General features: G+C 49.8%; 2 protein-coding genes across 2 annotated transcripts in view; both read left to right on the top strand.

The window, feature by feature from the left end:
- Positions 1–5,662, top strand: part of LOC112545537 (uncharacterized) — a 54,986-nt gene extending 49,324 nt beyond the window's left edge. The window contains exons 6-7 of the mRNA XM_089771517.1: positions 1,188–1,325; positions 1,644–5,662. Of these exons, the coding sequence (XP_089627643.1) occupies positions 1,188–1,325; positions 1,644–2,713 (1,208 nt within the window). The 3' untranslated portion in view covers positions 2,714–5,662. The remainder of the gene's footprint in view (positions 1–1,187; positions 1,326–1,643) is intronic.
- Positions 5,663–6,278: 616 nt separating this feature from the next.
- On the top strand, positions 6,279–18,007 carry LOC102452558 (uncharacterized). Its single transcript, XM_089771077.1, has 4 exons — positions 6,279–6,445; positions 11,090–11,290; positions 13,348–13,449; positions 13,790–18,007. The coding sequence occupies exons 2-4, from the start codon at positions 11,104–11,106 to the stop codon at positions 15,076–15,078; spliced, it is 1,578 nt and encodes a 525-aa protein (XP_089627203.1). The 5' UTR covers positions 6,279–6,445; positions 11,090–11,103; the 3' UTR covers positions 15,079–18,007.
- The last annotated feature ends 368 nt before the right edge of the window (positions 18,008–18,375 follow it).

The raw sequence follows: 18,375 nt of genomic DNA, 5'->3' as shown, positions 1-18,375 counted from the left end.
TCTAGGCCACGAAATTCTGATGTTCCCTGAAGGGTCTCTGCCCCCATTTCCTCACCAATTTGATAATAAAATCCCTAACATTTGTTGCACTAAAGAATCAGACTTACCCAAGCAATCCATTAAGACAAGTTGAGGCGCGACTCTCCCTTGGAGTCCTGTTCATGATGCCAGCTGTTAGAGAAGAAACAGGAGACTCAGGAGTGGACCGATAAGCCTACGCTCACATTTCAGAGGCAGCAGGGGGAAGGGAACAGGAGCCAGTGCTATCAGAGGCAGCAATGTGGGTGGTGGGGAGTCAGGGGAGGCTGCCATGAAGCAGCCTCAGGCTCATTGTGGGCAGAGGCTACTCCAGCAACAATCCCTATCTGTGGGGTGTCCCAGCTTGCCACTGGGGCCTCTGCAGATGGGCTGCTGGACCTAGCACGAGCCAAGACTGAGCAAGCTCGGCTCAGCCTAGCTCTTACTATATTTGAATGGCTGAACCACAATGGGGGTAGCTCCTGGACATGGACTGATCGCTTCTTCCTTTATTGACTAATCGTGTAATCAATAAAAATTCCATCAACTACACAATAAGTTAAATACCTGCTTCTTAACATCCCTAGAACATACTTGTTAGTACAGGAACCAGAAGCAGTCAGGATAAGCCATGTTGAGGAGAAAGCGGCCCAGAGCCAAGGGCCCTGCCCCCCATCTCTGCTCCCAAGCCAGCGAGACTCACTTCCACCCTCCCCAGCTCGTCCTTGTCTGTGTCCAGCCCAATCTCAAGCCTTTGTCCAGCTCCCCGGGCTGAAGGTGTCGCCTGGTGTCACACCCCTCCAAGGCTCAGATTACCATGAACCTGCGCCATTGTAAATGTGCTGGTCTGGGCATCCTCCCTCAGTGAATCACCCCCAAATTCTCATCTACATAGTGGTGCAGTGCCCAGGGAAACTGAGGCACACATACTTGGTTACTACAGGACAGTAGAAATCACATACAACATAACAATGTGAACAGAGTGAATACAATCCCAGCTTCATCACACACACCCCACCCCGTTATGCCCCAAAGTCTTCTGCTCTCAAGAAGTCTGAGTTATCACAATTCCACGTGGGATCAGACTGTGCTCAGGGAATGTTCCTTGTGACACATACTCTGCCCAGACTCCATGTGCCTTCACTTTGCCTGATTTCACCCCTATGCAGGATTCTTCATTCCCAAACCTGACCTGGTTCCCCAGCTGGAACAAGGGGAAGAGCCATGGGCCCCAGATCTCCAACCCACCAAAGAAATAGAGATCCTGAGAGGTGGAGAGTCAGGAGAACTGACACAGAAACCATCCGGTGAGTGCAGGAAAAAGCTGGGATTCCCCAAAGTGAGCAGAGAGCATGAGTCCTCACTTCCGCCCCATGTCTCCCAGATAGGGCTGCAGGTATCGTCCTGGCAAATATCTGTCACAACTCCCCAGCCATCCTGTTAGCTGTTAGGAGTTTCCTCCCTATGTTTCCTTCCCTGGGAGTGTTTGAGTGGGGTGTGGAAGCAGAATCCAATATCTTGTCTCCCCAACTATTATTGTGTTGTGCTTTCTGACTTTGCCGATCCCTTGTCGGGTCCTTCTCCCCAGCATAGACAGTGACTCCTGCCTGAATTCTCTCTCCCAGCAGGTGCTAGGTTGGTGAGGGAGAACAATGAGGAGAATCGACAGCAGGAACATCCTGGACTGGTAGAATCTCACAAAACATTTTTGGAAGGAACTAAAGAGGATTTTCCCCAGCGTGTAAAACAGGGGCAAGCCTGGGGAAATCAGCACAGGGCAGAGAGGAAGCTGGAGAATAATCTAAGCAGGAAATTGGAGGGATCTTTTCAATGTGGGAGAGGATCAAAGAATCCCGAGGAAACTGCAGCACAGCAGCTAAATCACAATGGAAAGAAACAGTGTGAGTGCTCAGGCTGTGGGAAAAGATTCAGTGTGAAGTCAGGCCTTATTCTGCCCCACAGAGGGCACACAGAAGAGAGACTCTGGACGTGCCTGGAGTGTGGAAAAAGTTTGATTGAACCATCATCCCATATTGAACATGAGATTGTCCGCATGGGAGAGAAATCCTATAAATGCTTTGAGTGTGGGAAATGCTTCACTATGAGATCAAGCCTTAGCAGACATCAGAAAACCCACACAGATGAGAGGCCACATAGATGCTTGGAATGCGGAAAAAGCTTCCGTGAGAGGTCAAACCTTATTGTACATCAGAGAACCCACACAGGAGAGAAACCATATAAATGCCATGAGTGTGGGAAAGGTTTCACTGACCGATCAGCCCTCATTAGACATGAGAGAACCCACACTGGAGAGAGACCGTATAAGTGCTTGGATTGTGGGAAAAGGTACAATCGGAGCTCCCACCTTATTATCCATCAGAGAGTGCACACAGGCGAGAGACCATATAAATGCCATGAGTGTGGGAAAGGTTTCACTGACCAATCAGCCCTTACTGTCCACGAGAGAACCCATACGGGAGAAAAACCATATAAATGCCGTGAGTGTGGAAAATGTTTCACTGACAGATCAATTCTCATTAGACATGAGAGAACCCACACGGGGGAGAGACCATATAAATGCCTTGACTGTGGGAAAAGCTTCATGCGCACCTCACACCTTACTACGCATCAGAGAATCCACACAAGTCCTGCCTCAGCAAATTCCCCAGGGAAGAACCCTCTCAGATTTCATTAGCTGGTGTGTAAAACACTTCTGTTAGTGCCTGGGCACTAGAGACTACCCCAAATCCAAGAGAAATTCTCCCAGTGCTCTGCCTAATTCCCACACAGAGATGAGTGGCATTTGGCTCCCAGGAATCCAGCTGTCCAGCGCTGGGGTGAGGAGACAGCAGCACCCAACAACCAGCTGCTCAGTGAATCTCTGGCTCTGCCTGGTGTGAGCAATCCCCAGGCAGGGGAGAAACCCTAAGTACACCTCCTTCCAGCTGCAACCCTGGCTGCTGAGCTGATGGGCCGCAGGAGGGTGGAGGGGAGAAGGAAGAGACACAAACTCCTAAGGATGTTAAAATGCGATTATTTGACTAATTGTATAGTCGATACAGTTTGTCACCTATACAGTTAGGATACGTCTAGACTGGCATGATTTTCCGGAAATGCTTAATGGAAAAGTTTTCTCTTAAAAGCATTTTTGGAACAGAGCATCTAGATTGGCACGGACGCTTTTCCTCAAAAGCACTTTTTGCGGAAAAGCGTCCGTGGCCAATCTAGATGCGCTTTTCTGCAAAAAAGCCCTGACTGTGAAAATGGCAATCGGGGCTTTTTTGCGGAAAACAAATCTCAGCTGTCTACACTGGCCCTTTTGCGCAAAAGTTTTGCCTTTTGCCCGAACGGGAGCAGCATAATATTTCCGCAAGAACACTGACAATCTTACATGAGATCGTTAGTGCTTTTGTGGAAATTCAAGCAGCCAGTGTAGACAGCTGGCAAGCTTTTTCCGGAAAAGCGGCTGATTTTCCGGAAAAACTGGCCAGTCTAGACAGCCTTAGTCTGTAAGCGCTTCTGCGTTGCTTCAGTGGAGATAACTCCAGAGGAGCCGACTGGAGTGGGGATTGAAGCAGGCTCTGCTCACACCGTTCCCCGCTGTGCCTCTGCCTTCCCTGCCTTCCCTGCCCCCCGTAGACAGTGCTGAGGGGAACTGGCTTTACTGGCTCCCCCACACAGACTCATGCTCCCCTGATAAGAGGCAGCAAAGGAGAGCGGGGGAGCGACTAGTCGAGTCTACTATCCAATAAACATTTCCTTAGATGGTCAACTAGTCGACTAGTTGCTTACATCCCTAATTCCTCCAGGTGCTCCCTGTGCCTGCCTAACGTTCCCCTTCTGCCTTCCTTTCCCAGCTGGGATCCCCCTGCCATGAACATGATGAGAAGGACACTTGGGCCAGGCCCCAGTTTCCCTCTAGACACCTGTCCCCACCCCCATCTTCCATCACCCCTTGCTGGGCTCCCCCACTGCCCTAGAGCTGTTCCCTGGAAGGAGCATGTGCAGAAAGGCTGCTGAATCCTCCCTTCCCCAAATCCCACAGATATGCTGGGATCTGAGAGGGAAAATATTGAGGGACCAGAAGGCTGGCTTGTGGAGGAAACTGGGGCTAGAGCTCTGCACAGATACAAAAAATTGTGTCCACAGACGCAAAACTTCTCTGCGGCTCTCTGGAGATATGTGGAGAGTTGCAGGTCTCTGCCTCAGACCAGGGCAGGTGTGGGGGGAGCCTATTCACTGCCTCTGCCTTCTCCCTGCCCCCTCTGCAGTCAGACAGCAACAAGGAGAGGAGTGATTCCCACAGGGCCTTTTGTGGGAGGCCCAGAGACCACCTCTGCCTCTGCAGCATCTGCCTCAGGGGGTCTTTCTGTGCCATGAAATGTGATGGGGATTGGCTAGCACATCCCCGGGGCCTTCCACTAGATTTTCTAGTGCAAACTTCCCCTGAGCAGCTGGTGTGTCCTGCTCTCCCCTCTCCCCCTCAGCAGAGTGTTGCTAGTCTCAGAGCTCCCCTGAGGGGCCGAATTGGCTCATTCCCAGACACTCTGACCTGACTCCAGGCCATGCTGAAAAGTTTTTATTGTTTGTCCATTTCCCACCTGATGGGCCAGAACTCACTAGATGCTCAAACAGTGAGAGAGTGCCATTGGAGTGGGATGGGTGATTCTGAGGGTTCCCTTCTTCCCCCCATCACCGTCACCCTCCACCCTAAAGACGGGAACCTCTGTCCCCACCATGGAGAGTTTTATCCTTTCCTCCATTCTACTGCTGCATCTCCCCAAGGGTCACTGACTACAGTGGCCTGGGCTTCCTGTGCTCTGGAATCCCAATGTGATTTCTGTGGTCCTGAGTCAGGCTCCTGAGGACTGCAGGAGAAAGAGTCACAGGCCTGGACTTGGGCAGGGAAATCCCAGTGGATCCCCCAGCACAGTGTGACCGGTACCATCTCACAGCCCTGCTTCCATCTCTGGGTGCAGCTGCTGCTGGGCTTTTCTGGGCTTCTTTTCTTTCTTTACGCCATCAAGAAATAGGGCAAGAAGTAAAGCAGCTTCAGCCACTTTAGAAGAAAATGGGTAAATGTATTTATTTCCCTACTCTTGAGGCTTAAAAGATTCCCTGATGTTTCACTCTATGGGTGTGAAAGTGTTTAACAGCCCACCCTGTATCCTGGGTTTTCCCTCTGTGTGAAGGCCATTGGGTTGCACACTTTGATATCCAATTAGTTAGATGTGCAGACATCACAATACAAATGACCATTTGCCAGAATTTAATGTATTTTAACTGTGTTCTAGCTTTTGCCATAAGCTCTGTGTGTGGTTTGAGCAATGACAGTGGTCAGTATCTCTCAGCCCTGGGGAAGATGGCTGGCAGGGGGTTTGCCCTGAACCTGCAACCCCTCCCCCAGGGATGATCCAGGTTGCAAGTTTCTTATTTCCCAGACCAAGCCTTGCAGGCTACAGGCCTGTTATCTGAGCACAGACACAGCCAGAGCGTTTCTTTTTGTGTTGGAGCCTCAGGGATTCGCTCCACTTTTCAGCTCCTCCCTCCCCCCAAATGAATGCTGCTCTCTGGGGGGTGCTGGGCTGGGGATGCAAAGTGCTGGGCTGGGTGGGGACAGGTCTTTGTTCCTCTTTTGCAAATAAAGCAGATGGTTAGTATCTCCCACTCCTGGTGTCCTTTGTTCTGTATTAACTGGCTCCCACCATCCATGGTTGCTGGTGGGGATCCTCAGCTGGGAGCTGGGGCTTGGGCTGTTCCATGCAGGAAACCCCCTCAGGCCAGTCTAGACGTAGCCACGGTGAGGGGAAGGGGGAGGCGGGCTGGCGGCAGAGGCTGCGCTGCGGGGGGGGGGGGGGAGGAAGCAGGCACTGGCCCCGGCGCGCGGGTGCCTGGCGGCAGCAGAGAGGGGCAAAAAACGGGACAATAAGCCCGTGGGTGAGAACGAGGCGGGGCCCTGTAGCCGGGATCCAGCCCCGCCCGCGCGCCGCCCCATGCCTGCGGCCCGACTCTGGCAGGCGGCACTAGACCCCAAGCCCGCTGGGCTGGGGCGTGGCCAGGCAGCTCCCGATCTGAGCTAAGCCCCGGCGCTGGCCGCAGAACGGAGTCGCTAACCCTCTGCGCACGCGCGGTCTGACCCCCCCCCCCCATTCGGTACGATCCCAGCCGGGTTTTCAGTGCGTCTCCCCCCCGTCACTCCCTGCTCAGGCCCCGCCCGCTCGGCTGTGATTGGAGCCCTAGGCGGAGCCCCCAGCAGTGTCTGACTCTGCGCGCCTGCAGAGGGACCTCCGCCGCGGTCACCGCGCATGCGCAGTGTGAGGCACGCATTCTGAGGGGGCTGTGCCGTTATTCGCTGCGCTGCTACTTCCACTTCCGGGTGCCGCGGCCGGCAGGAGGAATCGGTGGAGCCGCGGTGAGGCGGCTGCAGGTTCGGCGGGGCCGATAAATAGACTGGCCGGCGGGGGAGGCTTTGCCCTGGGACCCAAATCCCAGGCGGGGGCTAGAGATCACGTGACACCGACCCCAACCGCAAACCGTTTCCCAGCGGCCGGACCAGCACGTTGGTCTTCCCCGGGGCGGGCGGAGCGGCCAGTGCGCATGCGCAAGGTGGGAGGCGCCGCGGAGGGATGATAGGCTGGGGGGGAGTAGCTGGAGGGGGTGTTGGACGCTGGGGGGGGGGGTGGAAGAAAGGGAATCACTCCTAGCTAGGGCGGGGTGTTTGCTGGGAAAGGGCAGGGAGGTGACGCTGAATTGGTGCTATGGTGGCTCCCATGAGCTCTGGGGAGCCTGGTGTCAGCTGTTGCCCCGCCCCCCGTCTCCAGTACCTCCTTGCAATTCCCTAGGGGGAGGGGAGCGGTTCCCCCAGCCTTGCATGTCGCAGCTTGCTCTTCTTCTCCCAGTAAAGCTTCCTCTCCGCTTGCACTCTGCAGGAGAGCAGTAACAGCCCCATAAGTCCTTCTGCCTCTACTGGGCATTGCCTGCATGCTGTCCTTTGTCAACCCGGGCAGATATTTATCCTAGATCGTCTTCATCTACTTCAATTCCTTCTGCAGTCCTTTCCAGTAAGCAATAATGCTTAAATACAATATGGGGCACTGCTAGAGGGATCTGAAGTCTGGCTCCTGCCAGATCTGGGAACTCAACCCCCCACGCTCTAAGGCAGGGGTTGCTGTCTCTTAATCAGACAGTCTGCAAGGGAAGCTGGTTTTAAACTGGCTCCTCAATGAATCTCCTTGCGCTGTTGCTTCTGATAAGGAGGCAGCTGTGTGATGTGGCAGGGGGCTCCTTGGGAGTGAAGCTGGCATGTACTGGCTGTGGGCCCTGCCCCTGGGGGATATAGAATAGTTAACTAACTGATAAGAATTCAGGATGTTACTTGACTATTCAGTTAACTGATATTTAACATCCCTACACCCAGTAGGTGTGTGTACCCCTGAATACAGTGTTTTCCTGTCACTGAAATCAGTGGCAGTTTTGATATGACTGATGGGTCCAGGATCAGGTTTGAATCGGTGATGAGCAGAAGTAGTAAGAAAACTCTGGGGCTAGCACATGGGCTCATCAAGTTTAGATGTCAGCCTAGTGGCACTTTCCGACGGGCTCCTTGCCTGCTGTGTCCCCACATGTCACTCAAAGCAGCTGCATGGGCATTTGCTGCATGCCACAACCCCCTGGGTTTGGGGCATTCTGTGTTGTTTGCACTGCAAGCATGGTCCAGGCAGCTTCATTTCCTGACAGTGGGAGCTTTGAGTGTGTGTTAGGGGCAGGAGCAGTGTGTAAAGCTCCTCCCCTCCCCAAGGGTTTGTGGCACATGGAGCACATGGTTCCTGCAGTTGGCAGCTTTGAGTAGTGTGCAGGAGTGTGGAAGGCAGGGAGCTGGCCCATAGAATGGTGCTGCTCTGGATCTTGTGGTTTGGTAGGAAGGATCCAGCCCATGGGCCGAGCTTTGCTCCCCTTCCCAGTCTAGATAATATTTAGTCCTGTTATGAGGGCCAGGGCCAGGACCTGGACTGTCTTGTGCTAGGAAAGTGGGTTATACAACCCCCCAGCTCTGCTGCTGTAAGGTCTGAAGTGTAGAAATAGTCCTAGGGTCATCCTCGCTAGCTCCCTGAAACCATCCGCTCTAAGTGCAGCGACAGGCCAAAAGGGAACTGATTGTTGGGAACCATTTGGGAAGGGTTAGGCATCAAAACAGGAACATGTCAAGTGATGTTTAATGAAACAGACCCAGGAAAATAACACAATTGCAAGGCAGCTGCATGGGATGTATCTCTAGCTGTGCCTGGGGCAATACAGCACTAGTAGAAGCTTTGGAGCAGGATCCAAAGTGACCCCGCAGGGCAGGCTGGGAACGCAGGGTCAGGCAGTGTTGGAATTGCATCACTGCAGATGTTACTCTGGGCACTGGGCCAGGGCAGGCACTGAGCATCCTGTTCTGCAGAGGTGGAAAAGTAGCTGCTATTCTTCCAGCTGGAACCTGCACAAGCCACCCCAGCTGGGCCAACCCATGTCCAGGGGAGTCTGTCTTGGGTCAGTGTCTGTGGCATGTCCCTAGGTGCTGGATGGGGAGCAGGGCAGGACTGTGGCTTGGCTCTAGCAGAGGAGGGATTAACCCTGCACTCCCAGCCCACACTGCTTGTTGCTCTGGGAGGGGAAGTTGCTCCAGCTCCTTAACAGATCTGGGGCTGGGCTTTTTGGGTGTCACACTGCCGCTACCGCTGTGGGGAACCATGCTGCTCCCTTTGAGGTGTGTGCGGACAGTGAGAACCCTTCCCCCCACTCCACTGCTCCCTGCCAGGTTGCAAGGCCAGGAGATGTACCAAAGGGGAAAATGGAGGCAGGCAGCAGTTTTAGAACAGGATCCACGCCCTGCCATGACCTAATAAATTTGTTAGTCTCTAAGATACTACAGAACTGTTTATTTTTTTTACAATTACAGACTAACAGTTACTCATCTGTGTCTTCACTAACATTGTGCACAGAGCTGCTGTTAGACATCCTTGTGTATATTTTTAATACCAAGAAATCATTGAAAACACTCTGTAGCTGACAGTTTCAGCAGTCCCCTGGCCCAGTGTTTCTGACACAGCACTTCCTGTCTATATTGCAGCTTCAGATCTTTGTTCTTTAGGTCCATGTTATGTCCAGGCTGACAGATTTCCTGGGTTGGTGTCAAAACTCCTTGTTTTCTTTTATCCTCCAAGGGTGAGGAGGGCTTTGTCAGCTTCTGTTTTGCTTCTCTACCCAGCACCTTAGGGCTTTGTAACAGGTCACCACTTGGGTAGGTCTTGGATCCCAAATACTCACTGCAGGCCATATTTATAAATTTGAAAGCACCGAGGTTCTTTGGAAAATCCTTTTATAATTGAAAACTTTTTAAAAATCCTCCTTTGTCAGTAATTCCCTATCTTGCAAACACTGAAGAACGCACTGTACTCTTTTATTAATATATGTATTGCATAAACAAATGTTGGGCTTTCTATTCATTTATAGTTCTAATTGCACGTTTTAATGTCACAAATGTGCTGATCTGGCCAGATTTGGCTTTTCCACTTGCAGTTCTACAGGAAAATAGCTAGTGCTCATTGGCTGCTGGTAAATCATTTTCTTAGCAGTGAGGAAACAAACTATAACACCGACTCAGAGGTGAAGTTAAACATTATTATTAATAGCATGACAGCTCTGATAGCAATTGTGGGTCTAACGGTGCTACTTCACTGTCCCGGATATTTGCATCTGACAGTTTCAGGCTTGAAAGGAGGCACAAATGTTTGATAGGAAAGATGATTAGCTGGTGACACAAATGACCAAAGGAAGGGGTGGATTGTCCTTCTCTTGTCTTCAAATCAACACTGGACAGCTTTCTAGAAAATAAGCCTTGGGGAAATACAGGCTTGTATGGGGGTAACTGTGTTAAAAACAATTGCTTATGACACAGATGAGACCAAAGTACATGATTTAATAATCCCCTCTGATCCTATGAATCTTTGGATCTCATCCTGTAAACCAGGTGTGGGGAATCTTTTTTGAGTCGGGGTCACTGACCCACAGAAAAATCAGTGGGGGGGGGGCGCATCCAAGTGAGAAGTAAAAAAATAAAACAAAAGCCCTCATTGATGTGAGTTCCCCATCCAAGAAGGAAAAGGACCTTCCCACAGCAGAGCCTAGTGTGGTGCAGCCTAGTAGATTTTGTATGATCCAGTCCTGAGGGGCGGGCTGGGGTGCTAGCATAGACTCCCCAATGCTGGAGGCTCCTGAGTCTTGAGGGCCAAATCCAGACAAGGCTGGGGCTGGATTTGGCCCCCAGTCCTGAGGTTCCCCCCGCTGTAAACATTTAGCAGGTGTGTTTAATTTAAATATATGAATGGCCCTTTTGACATCACTTAATGTCTGTTGTGGAGAGAGTTTACGAGGTCTCATGGTTTAGACCTGAAGAGAAGGTTTAGATCTGTGCTACAAATAGCTGGAGGAAAAACTATGAGCTTTAAATTCAGGGGCCTAAATTTAGTTCCTCTATATCCATATTGAAATAGGTGAATATGTGGCTTGTTTATCAGAAACATTGGGTGGGTGCTCAGAACCGAATCCCATTGTTGCAGGCACAGCAATGTTGAAACTCAAGCCATGTATTAAGAGAAATTAATATGAATTTGAGATCTAATTTGATGAGGAGTTCATGTTATGGATGTTAAATTTTGATTGGTCTGCTAATTAGCTGATAAGGAGGGGTGCTCACTACCTCAGCTGTGCTTCTGCCTCCTCCTGTCCTCCTTTCTCCTCCCACAACATGGAGATGCTCCTGAGGGAACTGGCACTATTCGCCCCAGCACCTGCTCCTCCCCTCCTTGCTGCCTGTGATAGAGGCAGCAATAGGGTGGGAAGGAATGCCAGTAGTCAACAGTTGAACTACTTTTTTACAGCCCTAGTTCATGTAATATCCAGATTCAGCATTTGCTTAAAATGGCAGAGTCAAGCATATGTGTCAATGGGGACAGAGTCTGGGAGAATAGGGGTGTGGAAAGGATTAAAGCCCCTTCTGAAAAGTGTCCAATTGCTCTTCTTCCCCTGCCAGGCTGCAGAACACCCATGTCTTGCTCCAGCTCAGCCCATGGCCTCCAGAGCCAGGGGAAGGAAATGGCTGTGGCGGAGCAGGTGACCTTCGAGGAGGTGGCTGTGTATTTCTCAGAGGAGGAATGGGCTCTACTGGATCCGGGTCAGAGAGCCCTCTACTGGGCTGTGATGCAGGAGAATTATGAGGCTGTGAGCTGGCTGGGTAAGGATTCCTGTCCACTCGGGTATCAGAAGCTGGGTGTCAAGTATTGGGGGTAGTCATGTTAGTCTGAATCTGCAAAAGCGACGAGGAGTCCTGTGGTACCTTATAGACTAACTGAAGTGTTGGAGCATAAGCTTTCGTGGGCAAAGACCTACTTTGTCAGATGCATGTAGTGGAAATTTCCAGAGGCAGGTATAAATATGCAGGCCAGAATCAGGCTGGAGATGAGGAGGTGGATCCTATCAGGGAGGAGGAAGCCCACTTCTAGTAGCTGATCTGGAGGTGTGAATTCCAAGAGAGGAGAAGCTGCTTTTGTTGTTAGCGAGCCATTCACAGTCTTTGTTTAATCCTGAGTTGATTGTGTCAAACTTGAAGATGAACTGTAGCTCAGCAGTTTCTCTTTGAAGTCTGGTCCTGAAGTTTTTTTGCTGCAGGATGCTCTTTTTTTTTTTTTTTAATGGCTCTTATTTTCTATTTTACCATGAAACAAGAAATCCAGAATCTCTCTCCATTCTCCTGCTTCTGGCTGCCTCTGGTAACAGCCACAACTTAGTTTATGAAAAGATATCGAACTTTATACATTGCGGTACTTTAAATATTAAATGCTAAATACCAAATGCCAAGAAACACTAGTTACCCTATGTTTGTGTACCTCTCTTTGAAGAGTGGTGGTGAGGGGAAATGGAATTTTGCTTTAAGGCGTCTGCTTGACCTTTCAGGATCAGCTTCTCTGACTTAAGGCAATTAAAAATAATCCATACAGTTCTCAGCCATTCTGCCTGCCACCATACTCTGATGGTTGACATTGCACTACTCTTCAGCAGTTTGCTGCAGAGTTTCTTTTTTAGTTCTAAGGTTAATAACTCCCATAGTCCAGACAGACAGACCTAGCCTGTACCAGAACAACCTCCACTTCCTGGGAAATTCTGAATGCAGGAGAGGAGTCTACCCATCCTTGAATGGACATCCAGACCTGATGTTCTCTGGAGGGACACTCATCAGGTTCTCTTCCCTCCCCCCCCCCCCCCCCATTTCTCCACCAACTTGATAATAAAATCCCTAGTAGTTGTTACAATAAGGAGCCTGTCACACTTATCCCAAGCAAGCAAGACTCCCTTCCACAGTAGGGATGTTAAATATCGGTTAATTTAATAGACGAGTAATCTTACTTTCTTATCTGTTAGTCAGTTATTCTATAGTCCCTAGGGACAGGGACAGGGGGCAGGACCAGGGGACAATGCATTCTGGCCCCACTACAGAGGATCCCCCTGCCACTCTGCGCTGCTGCCTCTGTATCAGAGGCAGCCGCGCGGGAGCTGGTCCATGAGGGGACCCAATTTAAAAACCAGTTCCCTTCACAGGACCCTGCGCAAGCTGGAACTGAGCTGGGCTGCCTGCCTGCCTGCCTGCCTAGCTCCTAAATGCAGAGCTGCAGCAGGGGTAGGTCCTGGACTCAGCATGAGCTAGGACTGAGCTGGGCTACTGGCCAGCATGCTAAAAAATTTACTGCGGGGGGAGGGAAGAGGGCCGGCAGCAGAATACATGTCTATAGCATTAATCTATAAGCTTTTGCTAATCAGTTCATTGATTACATTATTAAATCCCTACTTCATAGCTCATCCCTGGCTGCAGCCTGCCCTGTCTCAAGCCTTTGTCTAGTTTCCCAGGCAGAAGGTATTACACACTCCTCCCAGACTCAGATTACCATGAGCCTGGGCCATTGTGAATGTGCTGGCCTGGGCATCTTCCCTCAGTGAGTCACCCCCAAATTCCCATCTACATAGTGGTGCAGTGCCCAGGAACACTGAGACACAAACACAGGGTTACTACAGGACAATAGAAATCACATGCAACATAACAAAATGAACAGAGTGAATACAATCCTGACTTTGTCAAATTTCCTACCCCATTCTGCCCCAGAAGTCTATTGCTCTCAAGATGTCTGAATTACCACAGTCCTATGCAAGATGAGATGGAGCTCAGGAAATGTTCCTTGTGATACATACTCTGCCCAGACTCCATGTGCCTTCACTTTGCTTGATTTCATCCCTGTGCAGGATTCTCCATTCCCAAACCTGACCTGATTCCCTGGCTGGAACAAGGGGAAGAGTCATGGGCCCCAGATCTCCAGGCTGCCAAAGAAACAGAGATCCTGAGAGGTGAGGAGTCAGGGAAACTGACACACAGAAACCCTCTGAGTGCAGGAAAAAGTTAGGATTCCCCAAAGTGAGTAGTGAGTGAGAGTCCTTACTTCTGCCCCATGTCTCCCAGGTAGGGCTGCAGATGTTGTCCTGGCAAATACCTATCACAACTCCCTAGCCTTCTTGTTAGGAGTTTCTTCCCTACGTTTCCTTCCCTGAGAGTGTTTGGGTTGGGTGTGGAAGCAGAATCCAATGTCGCAGTCTCCCCAACTATTATTGTGTTGTGCTTTCTGTCTCTGCCATTGTTGGTCCTTTCTCTAGCACAGACAGTGGTGACTCCTTGGATTCTCTCTCTCAGCAGGTGCTAGGACGTTGAGGGAGAACAAGGAGGAGAATCTACAGCAAGAAGGGCCTGGAACCATAGAACCACAGAGAATATTTCTGGCAGGAGCTGAACAGGATTTTTTCCAGTCTGTGGAACAGGGGGAACCATGGGGAAATCGACATAGGGCAGACAGGCAGCTGGAGAACAATACAAGCAGGCAAGTGGAGGGATCCAAGGATATCAAGGAAACTCCACACCAGCAGACACATCACAATGGAAAGAGACCCTGTGAAGGCTCAGACTGTGGGAACAGATTGAGTGAGAAGTCAGGCCTTATTCTGCCCCGGAGAGGGCACACAGGAAAGAGACTCTGCACGTGCTGGGAATGTGGAAAAAGTTTGAGTGAACTGTCATCCCATCTTGAACATGAGAGTATCTCCATGGGAGATAAATCCCATAAATGCTTTGAGTGTGGGAAAAGTTTCACTTGGAGATCTCACCTTACTGGACATCAGCAAACCCACACGGGTGAGCGGCCGTATAGATGCTTGGAATGTGGGAAGAGCTTCAAGCAGAGGTCGAACCTTATTAAACACCAGAGAATCCATACGGGAGAGAGACCATATAAATGCCAAGAGTGTGGGAAAGGTTTCACAGAGCGATCAGACCTTATTAAACATGAGAGAACCCACACAGGAGAAAAACCATATAAGTGCTTCCATTGTGGGAAAAGCTTCAGTCTGAGTTCACATCTTTTCATCCACCAGAGAGTGCACACAGGAGAGAGGCCATATAAATGCCATGAGTGTGGGAAAGGTTTCACAGTACGATCAGCTCTTATTGTCCACGAGAGAACCCACACGGGAGAGAGACCATATAAATGCCAAGAGTGTGGGAAATGTTTCACTGACCGATCGGTCCTCATTAGACATGAGAGAACCCACACAGGAGAGAAACCATATAAATGCTTTGACTGTGGGAAAAGCTTCAGACAGAGGTCAAACCTTCTTATCCATCAGAGAGTGCACACAGGGGAGAGACCATATAGATGCCATGAGTGTGGGAAAGGTTTCACTGACCAATCAGCACTTACTGCCCATGAGAGAAGCCACACAAGAGAGAGACCCTATAAATGCCATGAGTGTGGGAAAGGTTTCACTGACCAATCAGCACTTACTGTCCACGAGAGAACCCACACAGGGGAGAGACCATATAAATGTCTTGACTGTGGGAAAGGCTTCAGACGCACCTCACACCTTAGTAGGCATCAGAGAATCCACACAACTCCTGCATCAGCAAATCCCCCAGGGAGGAAACCTTAGATTTCATTAGCTAGTATGTAAAACACTTTTATTAGAGCCTGGGCACCAGAGACTGCCTCCTGTTCCCCTTCCTTTCTGCCCCAGCTGGGCTCCCCTTTCCATGGACATTATGAAAAGGACATTTGGGCCAGGCCCCACTTTCTCTCTAGACACCTGTCTCCACCCCCACCACATTCTATCACCCTTTGGCTGGGCTTCCCCACTATCCTGAAAGGGCATATGCAGAAAGGCTACTAAATCCTCCCCTCGCCAGATCCTACAGGAACGCTGGGACCCCCCGGTAGCAGAGTGATTGCTAGTCCCTGAGTTTCCATGTGTGGTCGGATTGGCTTGTTCCCAGACATGCACACTCATGTGACTCTAGGCTGTGCTGAAAAGCATTTATTATTTGTCCATATCCTGCCTAATGAGCCAGAATTCACTAGATGCTAAAACAGTGGGGCAGTGAAACGTTCTTTTACAAGTAATTTCCCCGTGGTGTTCCACTCTTGATGATGGGTTACCCTGGAGCTGCAGATGTGAGCTTTTTTTACAGCAGTTGTCAGTTGGGCTGCACATGCAGGATAGGTGCCTGGCGCTGTTCACTCCTTGTGCACATGTAGCCTGACACCCCTTCCCCTCCCCCGAGTTCCTCGCTTACCATCCTCGGTCACAGACAGAGCTCCACTCTCTCCTCCGTGTATTTACTTAGAATTTTCCTAGTTTGTATTGTAGTTATTCTTCATTAGTTATACCCCTTGTTCTGGTTACCAAGAAAAGAAAAAGGAAGCTTCTTTGTTTGAGAGGGTTGTAGGACAGCAGCAGCACTTGCCTGAGGCAAACCTCCTAGAATTTGTTACCTCCCTCCTCCATCCTGTTTCTCCATTCCCTGTTTTAAAACAAATACAAAAATTAAAACACATGGTAGGAAAGGATATAAGAAATGTGATGCAGGTGGAGATCCCATGCCTGACTCTAACGGACACTCATCATGCATTCACTGCTTGGGCAAAGCTCACTTACCAAAAAAAAATGAGCAGTGACGTAGCCTGAAAGGACAGGGAGCTTTGGCTCTGCATGATTTTGTTTGAAAAAGTTATGCAGCCTTTGGAAGACCCAGAGCCCTCCGGACCCCCTGTGGGGGCTACCAAGAAAAAGGTTACTTCATCACCACTCTAGAATCACTCGAAGAGAGCCTCCTGGGCGAGGACTCTTCCTCCTACACCATCTCCTAGGGTGAGCAATGGAGATGAACCCAGCACCTCTGGTACATCACTGTGGAGACCGTCCACCGGCAATGCCTCTGTTACCACCTGTACTGCCTCATTGCCAACTTGCTCATCCTCAGTACCAGAGAGACACCTCATAAACCTCCAGCACAAATGCTGGCATGAGACCTGGTGCTGATCAAGACCAAGGCAGTTAAACCGGTGCACTGCAAGCCATTGGTGCCAACTTCCATAGCATCAACATAGAGTCCCTCCCTTAGGAGTCTTGGCACTGGTGGAAGACATGCTGCATGATCACAGCCAGATCCCTTTTATGCCTCATTAGTGCAGGATGGGGCAGTGGATGACACACTTCTCTCCCTCCATCTAGAGAGCCATCTCCAGCATAATTTCCCCCTTGCACTCCCCACGTTGTGAGCTCTCCCATGCACTCCAGTCAGAGGAGTGTCTTCTCGTCCCAACATTCCTCTCCCAGTGCATCCCAGCACTATTGCTATCATCATGACAGATGTCACCCTTCATGGTTCTGGGACTGCCATGCCCTCCTTCACACTACCCACCCCATTGTCCACCATGGGAACACTGGTGCTCCTGCAAGTGCCTCTCCACAGCTCCTTCTACCCCTGCGAGGAGAGCTTCACCACCCTTGCTTCCCTTCCCCCTCACCCTCATCCCCGAACCCTCCTGACCACTGTCATTTCGGAGGAGGAGGCGGGTCGTATCCCAGATGAGCAGACTGACACAAGCTTCTGACAATTCATCATTGCTACTCTGTTATGCCAGAGAATATGTACCCAACGGACAACGTCAATTCCAAGAACTTTTGAAAAGAGTGGCCACCAGCCAAGAAATCCAACTACAGGAGGTAAAGGAAAAATACTGCTTCCTTAAAAATATCCATTCCACTTCTCAGGTAATGTCACACTATCTATCAATGAGGCTATTATGGAGGTGTCAGACAAGATATGGCAAACTGCAGCTTACATCCAACTAACCTGTAAAAGAGCCATTAGGAAGTACTTAGTTCCTCCTAAGGATCTTAATTTCCTCTTCTTTCATCCGCAGCCCAACTCACTGGTAATGCAAGCCATCAATAACCTCTCCAAACTTCCACAATTCAGATCCACACCTATAGAAAGCACAAAAAAGTTAATGTTTGGTAGGAAAGTATACTCCTCTGCCACACTGCAGCTTAGAATTGCAAACTGTTCTGCACTCTTAGCGAACCATGATTTCGATTATTATTCCTGGACTCCAAGGCTACTTCTACACTGGCCCCTTTTTCGGAAGGGGCATGCTAATTTTCAACTTCAGAATAGGGAAATCCGTGGGGGATTTAAATATCCCCCGCGGGATTTAAATAAAGATGTCCGCCGCTTTTTTTCCGGCTTGGGGAAAAGCCGGAAAAAAGCGTCTAGACTGGCCCGATCCTCCGGAATAAAGCCCTAATCCGGAGGATCTCTTATTCCTACTTTAAGCCGTGGTGGCACTTTTATAGTTCTCTTACTGTGTTTTTTTTAATTTGAGGTAGGTCTCAATGACCTCCTGAGGTCTCTTCTAGCCCTATGATTCTCTGGTTCAAGTTGGGCCTCTATTACGGTGTCTTTGAAAAGTCTCCATGCAGCTGCAGGGATTTTACTTTTGGCATTGTACCTTTTAATTTCTGTTTAACTCATTTTTGTGTAGTTCCCCTTTCTGAAATTAAATGCCACAGTGTTGGGCTGCTGAAATATTTTTCCCATTACAGGGATGTTAAAATTGTATTATGGTTGCTATTTCCAAACAGAGCAGTTGTATTTGCCTCTTGGACCTGATCCTGTGCTCTGCTTAGGACTAAATTAAGAATTGCCTCTCCTTGTCTGTTCCAGAACCAACTGCTGCAAGAAGCAGTCACTTAAAGTTTCTTGATACCTTATCTCTGCATTGCATCCTGAGGTGGCAAATACCCAGTCAATATGGGGACAGTGGAAATCCTCCATTATTATTGAGGGTTTTTTTAAAATTTTTGTATCCTCTTTAATCTCCTTTAGTATTTCATAGTCACTATCACTATATTCTTCTTATTGCTGTCCATAGAGATTCTATGGGG

Source organism: Pelodiscus sinensis, chromosome 19, assembly GCF_052426305.1.
Source record: "Pelodiscus sinensis isolate ZL-2025 chromosome 19, ASM5242630v1, whole genome shotgun sequence".
Lineage (NCBI taxonomy): Eukaryota > Metazoa > Chordata > Testudines > Trionychidae > Pelodiscus > Pelodiscus sinensis.
The sequence above is the reverse complement of the archived record's forward strand: the minus strand, read 5'-3'. Positions and strand labels throughout refer to the sequence as shown.